Consider the following 16,511-nt stretch of genomic DNA (forward strand, 5'->3'; position numbering starts at 1 on the left):
TTTTTTTATTCTGGGCCAGCTTTAGCTCTGAGGCTTGGCTCCAGCTCTGAGGGCTCAGCTGCTGAAAGCAGGTATCTGGTTTGTTTGGGTTCTATAATCGAAACACTGTGTCAACTCCAGCTCTGAGATCCTGGCTGGCTGAAAGCAGGTTTCTGGGGTTTTGTTTAGCTTCTATATTTGTAACAATGTTTCAAACTGCAAGCTCAGAGGCCGGCAGCGGCAGGCGGGGAACGTTGGAGTCCTCCGTCACTGAAGCAAGCAAGCCTCATATTCGCTTCAAGCTGCCTGGCTGCCGGCCGCCATCTTGGCTGGCAGTTAATTTGCATATCACCCTGATTAGCCAATGGGAAGGGTAGCGGAGTGACACCAATTTGCATGTTTCTCTTTTATTAGTGTAGAAGATAATTCACACATCATATAATTTGTTTATAGATGCAGTAGCCTGTCATCTCTCTGAAGGTCTAAATGTTATAGGTTTTGTATTTTCCTTAAATTTTCTCCTTCTATTTCCTTTTGTTTCTTCCAAGTTCATTTTTTTTGTTTTGTTCTCTATTTTACATTTGAGAGATTTTCCTTAAATATTTGGTCCTATTTAAATAGTACCTGTTCCTATTTTAAGGGAAAATGCTAAAAATGCTGATTATAAGCTCTCTATGCACATATAGGGCTGGTTGACTACTAGATTTTATTTGGGACCTCCAGATGTTTTTATCTTTAGCTCTTCCCCATTGCCTGGTCCATTTCTTAAGGGGAAAAAAAATCTCCTGTTCTCAGAACTGTAAGCCCGACTGTCTGCATTCTAGGAGTTAAGTTATTAAGAGGGCCAGGGGATCTCACAATCCCTCTCTTCAGAACTATAACCTCACCCTTAGGTCATCCTGGTTGTCCCTAAGTCTAGACTTTTTAGGATGAACGGTCACAGGAAGGGATTGGGAGATGATCTGGCAGTTCAGAAACTTTAAATTTAGACTTTTCTGTTTTAAGTACACGTGCACCTGTATTTTCAGGAATACCTGGTATTCTAATCCCTGTGCATTTCTAGACAAAAAATGGCCTTCTTAAGGTCTTCATCCAATACTATCTTTGAAGCTAGTGTCCATTTTCTAGCTTTCAAATTTTAATTGCCATTATCTCCTCTTCCACTGTTTTTGTGTTTTTACATTTTTTGTAGGCAGGGAATGCTTCTGTGTTTATGTCTTTTGTTTTGTTTAAAAAACAAACAAACACCCTTTCCATCATTTTAGAGGTGTTTTGGGAAGAAGCTGCAATAAGCATTTGAGTACAATTTGCCACGTTTAAGTGAAAGCCCTATATTGCTGCTTTATCTTTTTGTACTTATCCTTGTATGAGTGGTTAGTTCTGGTATTTAATACAATAACAGGATGTGTGAGATCTATATTGTCACTGATTAAGAAACTTCCTCTATGGCTTAAAGACAGAGAGGGCAAACTGATACAACCACTATCCTACTTTCTGCTGTTTTGCTGTTTAATATTCATAAAGTAAACTGACATAGGACAGTCTGAAGCAGACCATAGTTATTTCTCTGGCTAGAAATAACTAGTTACAATAACCCTCAGAGCACACTGCTTCTATAGCCTTTCCTACTCAGTCCTTCTAATGCTGACTTCACATTCTATGGCAAAGCAACATTCCTTACCTACTTCCAGTCACATTGTTGAGAAATATAGTCTCTCAGTTAGTGCAAAAAATAGAGTTATTAATAGGGATGTTTAAGTAGTAGGGCTCCCTTTCCTCTAGACATGAAATAGGTACAGTGCTAGGAAAGGTCCATTAAGTCTTCATAGATTATTAAGTCACTGGAAATAGTTCCTGATAGCTAAGGATCAATTTAGGGCAAAGACCAGTAGACTTTAAAATGTTAGTACTACCCGTTCTCTAGAATGTACCATCAAATAATGGCTTCACATATCATTGTTAATCCACCAAGGAAGGCAGGTGCCATAAATTCTTGCCCCTCTGCTCTTTAAATTCAAGGCCTTACAGCAGTGGTTCCCAGACTTAGGTTTGCATCAGAACCACCTACAAGACTTGTTAAAAGATAGACTGCTGGATGCTGCCCTCAGTTTCTGAATTGGCAGATCTGGAGTGGGACCCGAGAATCTGCATTTCTAACAAGTTCTCAGATGATGCTGTTGATGCTTGCCTAGAGGCTACACTCTGTAAACTGTGTTAGAATAATTTAAGGAGCAGCTATCATTAACATTTTGCTGACCAGTTATTTCGAGCCAGACGGCTACTTTTCTTTTAGTAGTTTTGGCAACCCACGGTTCTCCCTTATTGTTCCACAGACCAGTGTTTTGTTCTTCAATAATAGTTCAGCTGTGGATACTTGATGTAGTAATTATCTTGGCAAATATGATGCCAAAAACCAAGAAAAGGCTGTAAGATGGATAATAGAATCTGTTGTAACTTTTTGCTTTCACCTGTATATATTTCAAAGTTGCAAAAATAGCCACTCTCACTTTCATAAAGCATCCTTACTAAAATTCCATAATTTTTTTTTTTTTTGCCGGATTGTACATCTTGAATCTGATGCATCCTCTCCATGGAATCATTGCTTCATCGAGTGGTAACTGCTGTTTGGTATATATAAAGACTTAAATTTTGAGATAAAGTGATAAAAAAGAGGTCTGACTTTGTAAAGATGGTCTGTGGTGCATGTTGTTTGTGAATTATTGTTTAGATGGAAGAATGTAAATACTTGCTCGAACCTCTTTCCAGTCATCATTTTTTGGAAATATGGGTGATTTAAGTAAAGGATCGGTTGGCCAGTAATCTCTCCATTCTAGCTTCTTCGTTAGTCCCATCAATATAATTAAACCAAGAAACATCTTTATGTCCATATAAGTAATGTCATTCCATGGTGAAGTTGTAGCAGAGGTTTTGTGGTATTTTCCCATTTGGTAATGGTATAAATTGGTTTGAGAAATAATGAAATAGAAAAAAATCCTTATCAAAAAATAAATTGGTTGCGTCACTTATACTTTGTGGGTCTTCAAATTTAACAGTTACACTTGAAATATTTGTATAATCCTCCAAGGCTGGTAAAATGTCTTTTTCTGCCCATTATTCTTTAGAATCACTTTCACTTTCAGGTACTAAGCATCACATTTCTCTTTTGCCTTTGTGATGGTCTAATGTCAGACTCATTACTATCTTCCGACAAAGTACTATCTTCCAAAGTCACCTGGCCAAACAAAGTGTTTGCATATAAATCACTCAAACGTTCTTCTCTGCCATGACACATCTTTTTAAAAACTTTTGCCATAATAAAAGGATGGAAAGAATTAGAGGTATTGCTCCTCATGTCTCTGGAAATACTGACTGACAAGTTGAGAAAAAGACACTTGGTTAACTTATGACCGGTCAGCAATGTTCAGACACAGAAACACAAATACACTCAGGACTGTTCAGCACAGGGTTAATTTTGCATTGCCAGGAAAAGTGCCAACTAAATAAAAAAATTCTATCTAAAACTTTGTCAGTAGAAATAACATGGTGGTCCCAAACTTCATACCCCTTACAGCATCGGCATTTTCTGTTTCCTCTTTCACCAATTTCCATTTTGATCTTCATTCTTTTCTCTATTTCATGTTTGATTTGCTCTTTGTTTTCTAACTTCTTGAGGTGGAAACAGATTTTGTATTTTTATTAGATTTGTATCTAATATATGTACTTAAAGCTATAAACTCTATTAAGAACTGCTTTAGCTATAACCCATACATTTTAGTGTTCTCATTTTCATTCAGTTCAAGATTTTTAAAATTGCCTTGTGATATCTTCTTTGATCCATGGCTTAGAAAGGTACTGCCTAATTTCCAAATATTTGGGGATTTTCCAGATTTTTTTATGTTGCTGATTTCTAATCTAATCCCACTGTTTCCAGAGAACAAACTTCATGTGATTTCAATCTTTTTATATTTTCTGAAACTTTGTTTTTATGACCTAGCATATGGTGTATCCTAAATAACGGTCTATGCTGCTCGACAAGAATGTGTATACTACAGTCACTGAATTTAGTATTTTACACATGTCAATTAGGTCTAGCTGGTTAATAGTCCTTGTCTTAGCTCAGACTGCTATAAAAAAATCCACCATATACTGAGTGACTGAAACAACAAACATTCATTTCTCACAGATCTGGAGGCTGGGAAGTCTAAAGTCAAGGTGCCAGTAGATTTGGTATCTGGTAAGAACTCACTTTCTGGTTCATAGACAGCTGTCTCTTCCTCTTTATCCCCTTATACTAGCACTAATCCCATCATCGTGACTACATGCAAACCTAGTTACCTCCCACATCTCCAAATAATTTAACACTGGGGATTAGGCTATAACATGAATTTTTTTTTTTCGGGGGGGGTTTTTTGGGGGGGGGGGGGGGGAGTTGGGGGTGAACACAAACATTCAGTCTATAACAATGTTATTCAATATTCTATATTATTGATTTTTGGTCTAGTTGGTCTATTAATTGCTGATAAAGGAGTACTGAGACTATATTGTTGAACTATTTCTCTTTTCAAGTATGTCACTTTTGCATCATGCCTTTTTAGGATCCACTGTTAAGTGTATATATATTTATTAATATTGTATATTCCCATAGTCTTGATCCTTTTAACATTAGAAAATATTCCTCTTAATCTCTAGTAATATTTTTCCTCTTAAATTCTATTTGTCTGATATTAACATAGCCACTTCAATTCACTATGGTTACTATTTTTCATGGTATATTTTCCCCCTCCTTTTCCTTTCAACCTATTTATGCCTTTGAATCTAAAATTATTCTTTTTTGTAAAATAATATTTTTATTGATTTCAGAGAGGAAGGGAGAGGGAGAAAGAGATAGCAACATCAATGATGAGAAAGAATCATTGATGGGCTGCCTCCTGCATGTCCCCTACTGGGGAACGAACCTGCAACCTGGGCATGTGCCCTGACTGGGAATCGAACAGGGACCTTCTGGCTCACAGGTTGGTGCAACCTCTGAGCCACACTGGCTGGGCTAAAATGATTCTCTTATAGACAGTATATAGTTGATCTTACTTTTTAAATTCAGTCTGATAATCTATGCATTATGATTAGTATGATTAGCCTATTCACAATATGTAAGGTAATTATTGATATGACTGAATTAATGCCCGCCATTCTGCTATTTGTTTTAATATGTTTTATTGTTCCTCTTTTCCTCCTTTACTGCTTTCATTTGTATTAAGCAAACATTTTTGGAGTATCATTTTTAATTCCTGTGTTAACTTCTTTTGGTAATTTTTTCAAGTAGCATTACAATATGCATCTTTAATTTACCACCATCTACTTCAAGTTAATACTGGCTTAATTTCATTAAATAATGCAACTTTGATCCAATATAGCTCAGTTTTTTTGTGCTGTTACTGTCATATACATTAAGTCTTCACTTAGCAATTGATATCAACTTTAAGCAAAATGATGCATAACAGCCCTAGCTGGTTTGGCTCAGTGGATAGAGCGTCAGCCTGTGGACCAAAGGGTCCCGGGTTCGATTCCGGTCAAGTGCACGTACCTTGGTTGCAGGCTCCTCCCCGGCCCGGGGCCCTGGTTGGGGCTCATGCAGGAGGCAACCAATCGATGTGTTTCCCTCACATCAATGTTTCTCTCTGTCTTTCCCTCTCTCTTCCACTCTCCCTAAAAATCAATGGAAAAATATTCTCAGGTGAGGATTAACAACAAAATGATGCATAACAAATTTTCACTATAGGCTAATTGATATAAACAAGAGTTAAGTTTTTACTTCATCTCATCAACATTATAATGAAATAATATTGAACAAAATTTGTATTTGACGATCTGCTATAATTCTATAAATGTTATAAACATAGCAATAGTATTATAATAATTCCTTTAAACAACCTAATATTTTTAAAATAAAATAAGTAGAAAAATTGCAAACATGGTCTTTTATATTTACCCACATATTTAGCATTTCCAATACTCCTCAGTACTTCTTATGGATTCTAGTTATCACCTGGTATCATTTTCTTTTGGCCCAAAGCTCCTCCTTTATTATTTCTGATAGGGAAGATCTGCCAGCAGTGGATTCTCTGTTTTTGTTTATCTGGGAATGTCTTATTCCAGCTTCATTTCTGAAGAATAGTTTTGCTGGATATAAATTTCTTGGTTCAGTTTTTCTCCCTTTCAGTACTTTGAATATCATTCCACTGCTTTCTGCCCTCTACGATTGCTTATGAGCCATTACCATATTATTTATTATTTTTTACACGATGATTTGTTTTGCTCCTTTCAAGATTTTCCCTTTCAGCAGTTTGATTATGATTTATCTGGATGTGGTTCTCTTTGTGTGTTCTTACTTGGTATTCTTGGAACTGTAGGTTAATGTTTACATCAAATTTGAGACATTTTCAGCCATTATGTATTCAAATACTTTTCTCCCCCCTTCTTTCTCTCCTCTCCTCTGAGACTCCTAGTGTAAGTATAATAAGACACATGACATGAAGGGCTGCTCCTAAGTCTGCACAGCTAACAGTCAATGAATGATTTAGGTGGTGATTGTACTAAAGTACCTCAAACCTGTAAGGATTCAACCTCTAATGATTTATCTGTAGTCAGTCTAATATGTCTTTATGACAAGTGTGGCTTGGAGAATGCATTCAAAGTTGTAGCCAACTTTCAAGTATCACTTGCATTTTGCTTTTCATCCAGTTCTCATATTTCCCTTGCACATGCATCGTTTTCCAATTATCTAAGCCTGTGTGGAGAACTTATCTCATCCCTTCTACAGCTAATTTTTTGGATATTCCTCAACCCCATTGTCATGTCGGACTAGTAAAACTGCAGGTTTACCCCATTCATTTTTGCATCTATCACTTTTCGCTGACAAAAACAGAGACCCTCCTCACCACCCACTCCCCGCCCCCCCCACCCGCCAATTGCCATCCTAAATGAGTACATCCCCTCTGACAGCAAAGCTGCTGGATTTTGCAGTTAGCCCTATGCTGGTAAAATTATTATTCTCACCAACCAGGTTCCTTTCTCTTCTTTTTTGCATATGCCGTTGCTTATAAAAATTTGTTTAAATCAACTTAATTTATTTTTTTGCCTAAAAATTCTATGCTAAATACTAGTATAACTCTTAGAAAGTCATATATTCTAGGTACCTATGTGAACTTGAACTTTACCAGCAATGAACAAATTTCTAATAAAAAGCTCGCACTGTCAAAATATTTCTAACTTATAACAAGTGACTCGAAGTAGTATTTTAGGTTGATACAATTAAAATTTAAAAAAATTTCTTCTAGTTACCAGGTTCAATCAAAATATCCTCTATTTATCTGGCCTAGAGTCTGTAGGAGAAGACCCATATTGCTGAATAATGGGGCTACAAAGCTGAAAATGCTTTCTAGCCCTAGCTGGGCCCCTTAGGTTTTTATCTACAAATAGTATAAATCTCCCACACTTGTGAATTAATTGACTATGTTCCTGAAATATCAGGGTAATAGCTGTGTCACATGTAACTTCCAATCTTTTTCCTGTCTGATGACCAAATCGATATTAATAAAAACATTTCCATCTGCCCTGGCTGGTTTGGCTCACTGGATAGAGCGTCAGCCTGGGGACTGAGGGGTCCCAGGTTCGATTCCGGTCAAGGGCATGTACCTTGGTTGCGGGCACATCCCCAGTAGGGGGTGTGTAGGAGGCAGCTGATCGATGCTTCTCTCTCATTGATGTTTCTAACTCTCTATCCCTCTCCCTTCCTCTCTGTAAAAAATCAATAAAATATATTTAAAAAAAAGAAATTTCTATCTTACCATGTCTATTTTGAAAGTGTTAACACCCTGAGTCTTCATTTATTCAAACAGGACTCTACTCCACAGCTAATTATAAGGCAAGCTAGAAAACAGTATATTTCTTGATATTTAATAAAAGGAAAAGAAACTAACCTCTTTTTTCTTCTTCTCGTTTTAGTTTATCTTCCTCTATTTCTTTCGGTAATTTTTCCTTTTTCTCTTTCTCCACATCATTATGCAAATGTTTTGTAGTATAGCTGAGTGCCGGTGAAAGAAGAATCTCTCCATTTTTGCAGAGTTCATCACGAATTTTAATGAAAAACTGCTGAAGCTCTACCGCATCTTCATATATTTCAGAATCTGTCCTATAACAACATCAAGAATATCTATTGACACACAAGCTGCTTCTTTTAAACACCCCAATTACATATTAAATTCTATCGAATGCTTCTTTAATGTCAATAATTGATATAATGGTACTTCTGCACAGTTCTAAGAAGGTTATCTCCTTAAAATTCGTTAGAACAGAATTTGATTAAGTCATTTTTACTTGGTAAGCCTCATGCCCACCAGTTTCCTTTTCATGAAGGCTTGCTCCTTGCACAGCTCATGTAAAAGGAAAGGCCTCGTACAGTTTTGGGGTAGAGGGGAAACATGGCATATCACCAGGTGATTCTGGCAACAGGAGGCTGCCAAAATAAAAAACTATACTAAGGTTCTATATCATGCGCAACACTGACTTGCATCTAATCTTTGGATTAATTTTTACTTTCTCTTAATTGAGGGACCAACGCATTACATAAAGTGTTAACAAAAGATTTAGGCAATGTCTCTTTTCTTCTCTTTGGATTTGTATTATCATGGTTGCTTAGGCTGGTAGGACTCAGAGAATATTTGGCCTAAACTGTAAAGTCATGCGGGATCCTTTAATAGTTAAAGATCAATGTTCATTTTAATTTCCCAGAAATAACCACATAATTCTTGGGAACCATCAGAGGCAACACAATGAGAGATGGAAAAAATTATGTCATATTGAAAACTTTTAAAAGTCTTTAAATGAGAGGGCTAGGGAAAATAAGTTCAGAATTTGTACTGGTAGACATTTTACTACTATCTCAATTCACTGTGGTCTGAGGAAGGCTTAAATCTACATATATAAAAGCCCAGTGATGGGAACAGCAGAACGACGAGAAGGACTGGTGGCTATGACGTGCACGGCGGCAGCCAACCAGCCTGATCCAGGCCCCGATCGGCCCCCTCCCTGGCTGGCCTGGACCTTGACCAGCCCCCAACACCACAACTGGGGGCAAGGCCGGCCAGCCAACTGCCCGTGGCCCCTCCCCACTGCCCAATGGGCCCCCATCAGGGTGAGCTGGCCAGACCCCACTTGTGCACAAATTTGTGCACCAGGCCTCTAGTATAACTATATTAAGTAAGAATACCAGGGTCTGAAAAAAGTATTCACAAAGGTAACCACAGACAAAATCTTAGCAGCAGTTTTATAGATAGTCTTTCTGGTCAGGGGAGTGTGGCCTGCTGACACCCACTATCAGAGCACCAGCCTTTAGCAAAGCCCCCCCCTCCAATGCTTCTCTTCATCATAAAAGATGAAAATGCAAAAAAATCTAAAAATATTGCCAATAACAACCAAAATGGATGTTTCCAGAAAGGTTTTATAACTCTTTGCAGGTTTTAGAAATGCTAATATTTGTAGGAAAGCAATAAGAATAAAACTGGCCAACAAAAGAAACTCCTATAAAACTATTTTGATGCCTGTTTTCTGAATAGAAATATCTGAAGACTGTTCACTAGAAATTAAAAATCATTTTATAATAGCTTACAATTTTAAAAATAAAATTAAAACACTTTTGGTAATCAATGTCACAATGAAAAAAGGGGCAAATTTATAATTCCATCATGTCATGTGGTTTAGTAATGGATATTCCTTTTTGATGTTAATCCTCATCCGAGGATATTTTTCCATTGATTTTTTTAGAGAGAGTGGAAGGGAGGGGGAGAGACAGACAGAAACATTGATGTGAGAGAGAGACTCGATTGGCTGCCTCCTGCATGAGCCCTGACCAGGGCCGGGGATTGAGCCTGCAACCCAGGTACGTGCCCTTTGACCAGAATCAAACCTGAGACCCTTCAGTAAGCAGGCCAACAGTCTATCCACTGAGCCAAACTGACTAGGGCCGGATGTTTCCTTACAGAGCCTTTAAACATCGGACATATCCTTTCTGTTTTATTTAAACAAAATAATATAAAGAATCTATTAATCTAAGAGGCTAGGTATTCCCTGAATGTGCAAGACCAAAATCTCAAGATGGAAAAAGAAATAACTCTTATTACACATAATTGGTGGGTAATCCTTACAGATACGTCAGACATTCAGTAGAAGAATTCAGATTTAGGAGGCTCTTAGTGCTTCCCTTGTCCTTGTCCCCTTACCTGCAATGGAGTCAGAATACTTAATCCTGGACTACTGCCAGCAGATTAGGAAAGCTAGAGGCCAACTGGCAGGAGTTAGTTAGCACTGTGCTATTACGGAATACTGCTGATAGACAAACTACTGTCACCCGAGTGCACTTTTCTATGCCTCACTGTTCAGATCCCTTCTACTTCAGGGTATGAAGTCCTAGATGATGTTGGGAGCAGTGGTGGATAAAGATAAGTGTGAAGAAGTGTGAACATGAAAATCTACTGCATATGGACTTCATTAAATTCATGAACTTAATATTTCTGGAACATCTATCTTCATGACTGGCGATATAGTAAATAACGCCATGGTTTATCATCATTCACTAAACTGATGATACATCTCCATCTCAGCAGCATGGGTTATTCCCTCCCCTTCCCTTTTATTTTGTTTCTATCACCATTTATCCACCCTATACCCTTTTCCACCTCCACTCACCCCAGCATAGGTGTCATATATATATATATATTTATTTCAGAGAGGAAGGGAGGAGAGATAGAAACATCAGTCATGAGAATCATTGATTGGCTACCTCCTGCAAGCCCCCCCACCGGGGTTTGAGCACGCAACCTGGGCATGTGCCCTGACCAGGAATCAAACCGTGACCAGGTAAATCAAACTGGTTTACAGGTTGATGCTGAACCCAAGCCCCCGGGGCAGCATGGGTTTTTCTTAAGTACGATATTCATTCACAAAGATAAGAAGGGCTTTCCTCATGTTTTACAACAAAGCTCTGGGCATGAGAGTAAAACTGATCACTATCTTATATAAATAAACCTTAGACTCTATCTCCTAGGCTTCAAAAGCAAGCATCAGTCATGTCAACAGGAGAATGAAAAAAACTCATTTCCTTGGGATACAAATCTGATTCTTAAAATAATCATGTTACCTATATAAGATAAATAAACTGCTAATAATCTAAGAGACAAACGTACTTTGAAAGACTCACAGAATTAACACCAAGTTTTTTTTTTGTTCGTTTGTTTTTTTTAAAATATATTTTATTGATTTTTCACAGAGAGGAAGGGAGAGGGATAGAGAGTTAGAAACATTGATGAGAGAGAAACATCGGATCAGCTGCCTCCTGCACACCTCCTACTGGGGGGATGTGCCTGCAACCAAGGTACATGCCCTTGGCCGGAATCGAACCTGGGACCCTTCAGTCTGCAGGCTGACGCTCTATCCACTGAGCCAAACCGGCCAGGGCTTAACAGCAAGTTTTAATAGGGATGTGGTGGAGAGTGACTTTAGACTTACAGACTATTTGAGAACAAGAACAGAAGTCAGAAGTCTAAACTCCATGAAAGCAGGGTTTGTCTGTTTTGTCCACTGGTGTATCCCATGCATTCAGATAATGCTCATAACTGATGGCCACTCAATAAACATTTGTTGAATAAAAATAATTGACAAACGCAGATTTGATTGCAAAGTGCATGCACGCACACACACACACACACACACACACACACACACACACACCCCGCTCACCCCAACCTTGGTCTTTCTCTTTATTTCTATTTCCTCTACGGAAGAATAAGGACCATTTCCTAAATGGGTCACTCCAGGGCTTCTCCAATCTGAACTCAACTCCACCTGTTCCTTGAACATACCATATTCCTTTCCTAATCCTATGCCATTACTCATACCACTTGTCATAAAAGAATCCCACCCAAGCTTCCATTTTGCCTGATGCCTCAAGCCTTTTTAGAACTCTAGTGCAAAGTTCCTTACTCCATCATCTTTACTAAATATCAATTTGTTATATGTTGTCTCATGCCTGGGATTATTTTTCCCTAAGCATAGGTCCTATCACAATCGTCAGACTTCAAGTTCTTAGAGCATAGAACTGCTCAAGCCTTATCATCCATGGCTGTGCTCCATGACTGGTGTCTTGGGGACTGTCTCAGTCCTATCCCTCTCCAGTGGGTAACAAAACAAGCCACCACACTTACTAGTTATGTGGCTTTGGACAACTTCTCTCTGTGCACTTCTTTTTAAAAAAAAATGTTTTTATTGATTTTAGAGAGAAAGGAATGGAGAGGGATGGAGAGATAGAAACATCAATTGGCTGCCCGAAATCTGAGTATGTGCCCCGACCCAAGAATCAAACTGGTGACCTCTTGGTTCATGGGTCGACGCTCAACCACTGAACCACATGGGCCAGGCTGTGAATTTCTATTTCACATGCAAACTAGGAAGATTATCACCTACCTAGAATGGCTATTCTAGAGATTATCTAGAATTTATAGATTTACATAACGTGCTTATTACCATGGTGATTTACGAAGAACAGGTGCTAAACAGGAATAGCAAACATTACTATTAATTTTTCTTTCAAGATCCAAAAAAATGCAGGCTTCACAGACTCTGCAGATGGAATTACCCATCCCAACTGCCTAAAAGTCTAATTCTCAGTATGATAGACTGCAAGCTCTAAGAAGGGAGAGTCTGTATCTTTAACTTTTTATATTCCTCCAAGTGACTCCAAGAGCATAAAGAAGACACACTGTAATTGCTGAACTGAAATTGTTTTAACTGTCAAGCATACTATTGTTGTGTGGCAAAAATGTATGACAAATCAAAATTAAAAGGGAATTTAAGCTTGATGGAAATTTAAATTTGATTGCTTCTTTTAGAACAGTGGTCGGCAAACTGCGGCTCGCGAGCCACATGCGGCTCTTTGGCCCCTTGAGTGTGGCTCTTCCACAAAATACCGACTTCTGCGCATGGGCCACGAAGTTTCAATCGCACTGTACATGCGCGCCTGTACGTGGTATTTTGTGGAAGAGCCACACTCAAGGGGCCAAAGAGCCGCATGTGGCTCACGAGCCGCAGTTTGCCGACCACTGTTTTAGAACATTTAATGTCAGCAGAAGGCACTTAAAGGGAGAAATCTGAGATTAAAAAAAAAAAAGTCCTGCCCTGGACAGTTTGGCTCAGTGGACAGGGTGTTGGCCTGCAGACCAAAGGGTCCTGGGTTTGATTCCAGTCAACAGCATGTACCTCAGTTGCAGGTTCCTTCCCGGCCTGGGCCCTGGTCAGGGCTCGTGCAGGAGGCAACCAATCAATGTTTCTCTCACAATGATATTTTTGTCTTTCCCGCTTTCTAAAAGTCAATGGAAAAATATCCTCTGGTGAGGATCAAAAAGAAAAAAGAGTCCTTTTAGGTACTTGAAATGGTGACCAAATTTAAATCAGTTTAATCTCAGATCAATACCTTAGAACAATTTTAACTTATTTAAAGTATGCTTGAATTGAAATCAAACTTCAAAAGAAAACCATACAACTATTTCTAATTATAAACTTTATCCTTTAAAAAAATATTTTGTGACCCAAACTGGTTCGGCTCAATGGATAGAGTGTCAGTCCATGGACTGAAGGGTCCCAGGTTCAATTCCAATTAAAAGCATGTACCTTGGTTGCAGGTTCGATCCCCGACCCTGGTCAGGGTGCATGCAGAAAGCAACCAATCGATGTCTCTCTCTCACATTGATGTTTCTCTCTGTCTCTCCCCCTTCCTTCCACTCTCTCTCTCTTAAAAATTTGTGAAAGGCTGTATTTTAAGTTTTGCTTTTCAACAGATCTCTAATTTTGTCTTATTCCTTCTTCTCATCAGTCCTAATTTAGATGCTCTCTCTCTAGAAGTTCTGGCTAATTAGAATTCAAAATAGCACTCCACCAACTGTAATCATGCACCTAAGCTGAAACAGTACATCAAAGCAGAATTCTTCTGTTTTACAATAAATATCACAGTTTATAAAAAAAAAAAAAAAGAAGAAGTGGTTTTGAAAACATACCGATTCATCCTTCTTGCCCTTTCTAATACTTCAAACATATGCTCTTGAAATAAATCAAGCCGCCGGTAGCGATTATTTTCAACATTCTTCCTAATTATGTCAAAAGTAAGAGGAGGTTTGTTTGGAAAGCTGGGATCCACAGCAGGAATTTCTGCTAAGGAGTCACTGTAGCATCTTCCCTCATCATCCTGGTGACTCATGACTGACACAAAAAGATTGTGGATAAGCTCTTGAATCAGCAAGGTAACATTTGGAACATGAGAGTCCTCATCTCCCTCCAGGTCTCTCCGAGTTTCAAGCAGGACTTTGTGTAGGACAAGGGCATCTTTGTAGATCAAAGACTCAGGCTCATTGTAGGTACAGGCATTGTTAAACATCATAACAAAGTCCTCAACCATGGAGTCTATATCTTGGTATTTGTTGGCCATCATATGACTTCGAATTTTTTCCATGTCCATTGGCTTTTTAATGGTCAGGTAGTAGTCAGGCAGCTCAGATCTGGAGGGAAGTCTCAGAAATATGGCACTGAGGCGGCGACCCCTCTTATCAGTATAGTTCTTTACAGCTTCATATACTTCATTTAGTTTCTGCTGCATTGGTGTCATGTATTTTGATTTTTTAGGAGAAACACCACTCTTCCTACCTGAAAAAAGAGTTAATGTTAAATGGATAAAATGAAATAAATGAACCTAAATTTGTACAGAGTTGGTAGAAAGGGACTATTCCAAGTGATTTGTAAAACATAGTAATTAGCGTATCTCTAGTGAAATATATTCTATTGCAAAGAAAGAACTGGGAAAAATTTATACTGTTTCAATAATCATGTTTTTGGTTGGAGGGTAAATACTGTTATGTGAATATGGGAGAACAAAGAAAATGAGTAGTTATGTGGCATTCTAATTCCATCACCAGTGGAATCCTTGAGAACTGAGAGTTTCATCATGAGTGAAAAAGAGATAGATGTTAAAACAGGACACTAAATAAAAACCTTATAGCTTTATATCTCAATTGAGAGTAATAGTATGAACTTAAAAAAATGTATTTCGTCTTTAAATATAACACACACACACACACCCCTTTCCTACATCTGTCCAATGAAAATCCTAGAGACAATGACCAATCCAGTAGCAGTATAGTATATCCCTATATAGTTTTGACTTCTTACCATGGCCATGTCAAAAGAACATAGCAGCCAGCCTGGGACAACATGAGCATCAATAAGGACAATAACTAAATGGGTTAAAATTCAGCAATATGTTTAAATCTAGTAATTCTTAATGATACATAAAAATCCTATATAATAAAAGGCTAATATGCAAATCGACTGAATGGCAGAATGACTGGTTGCTATGACGCACACTGACCACCAGGGGGCAGGTGTTCAATGTAGGAGCTGCCCCTTGGTCAGTGTGCTCCCACAGCGGGAGTGCCGCTCAGCCAGAAGCCGGGCTCATGGCTGGTGAGTGCAGCGGCAGTGGCAGGAGCCTCTCATGCTTCCGTGGCAGTGCTAAGGATATCTGACTGACGGCTTAGGACAGGGAGCGGGCCTAAGCCATCAGTGAGACATCCCCCGAGGTCTCCCAGACTGTGAGAGGGCGCAGGCTGGGCTGAGGGACCCCCTCTACCCCGAATGCACGAATTTCGTGCACTGGGCCTCTAGCAAACAAATAACCAGGTAAATGTTGGAGATGTCAGTAAACCAATGCAGTATTCTGAAAACTGGTAAATAAAGGGGGAAGGGAGGAAAATCTAGCTTTTATCCTTTCAAAAAACAAAAGCAACCAAAAACCGTACCACCAGGCAATCCAATATTGAATGAGGAAAAATTTCTCTATATATGTATTCCAGCTAGTAAGTGAGTAAGAAATGTTAACATAAAATTATCACTACTTTTACATCTCTTTAATGAATCAATAGCTGAGCATCAGTAGCTGTTAACATAATGGAGAGAAACAACCAGATATCACATGCCACCTGATGGAAGATAATATATCACCTCTGAAGTTGGACTTTGTGACAAAGGGAGGGGATGAGGATCAAATATAAATTTGATCAAATCTCTGGCTCCAATTATAGGAAATACAAAGGCCAAAAGAGCATGGCAAAGGAATGCAATTAGCAAAACCCAGACTGTGGGAAACTATAGTACAAACCTACATTTTTCAACAACTGTGAAGGAAAAAATAAAAAGAGAGGTGGAGGGGAATTTACAAATTAAAAGAAGCACCATTAAAATGCAATGTGTGTTTTGTTGATGGTTTCTTTTGCTGTGCAGAAGTTTAAGGAACAAGAAAGCCCATTGCATGGGAGAACATATTTGCCAATGTTATATCCGATAAGGGCCTAATCTCCAAAATTTATAGGGAACTCATACATCTTAACAAAAGGAAGATAATCCAGTCAAAAAATGGGCAAAGGACTTAAATAGACACT

At 38.5% G+C, this 16,511-nt stretch overlaps 1 protein-coding gene across 21 annotated transcripts in view; it reads right to left on the reverse strand.

Annotated features, from left to right (window-relative positions):
- The window catches only part of PBRM1 (polybromo 1), a 125,433-nt gene that overhangs the window by 44,838 nt on the left and 64,084 nt on the right, over positions 1-16,511 (reverse strand). For all 21 annotated transcript variants that reach the window (XM_014539754.1, XM_014539753.1, XM_014539749.1 and 18 more), the window contains 2 exons: positions 14,079-14,721; positions 7,956-8,167 (listed from right to left, as the gene is read on the reverse strand). In XM_014539754.1, coding sequence (XP_014395240.1) covers positions 7,956-8,167; positions 14,079-14,721 — 855 coding nt within the window. The remainder of the gene's footprint in view (positions 1-7,955; positions 8,168-14,078; positions 14,722-16,511) is intronic.

Source organism: Myotis brandtii, unplaced genomic scaffold (assembly GCF_000412655.1).
Source record: "Myotis brandtii unplaced genomic scaffold, ASM41265v1 scaffold2287, whole genome shotgun sequence".
NCBI lineage: Eukaryota > Metazoa > Chordata > Mammalia > Chiroptera > Vespertilionidae > Myotis > Myotis brandtii.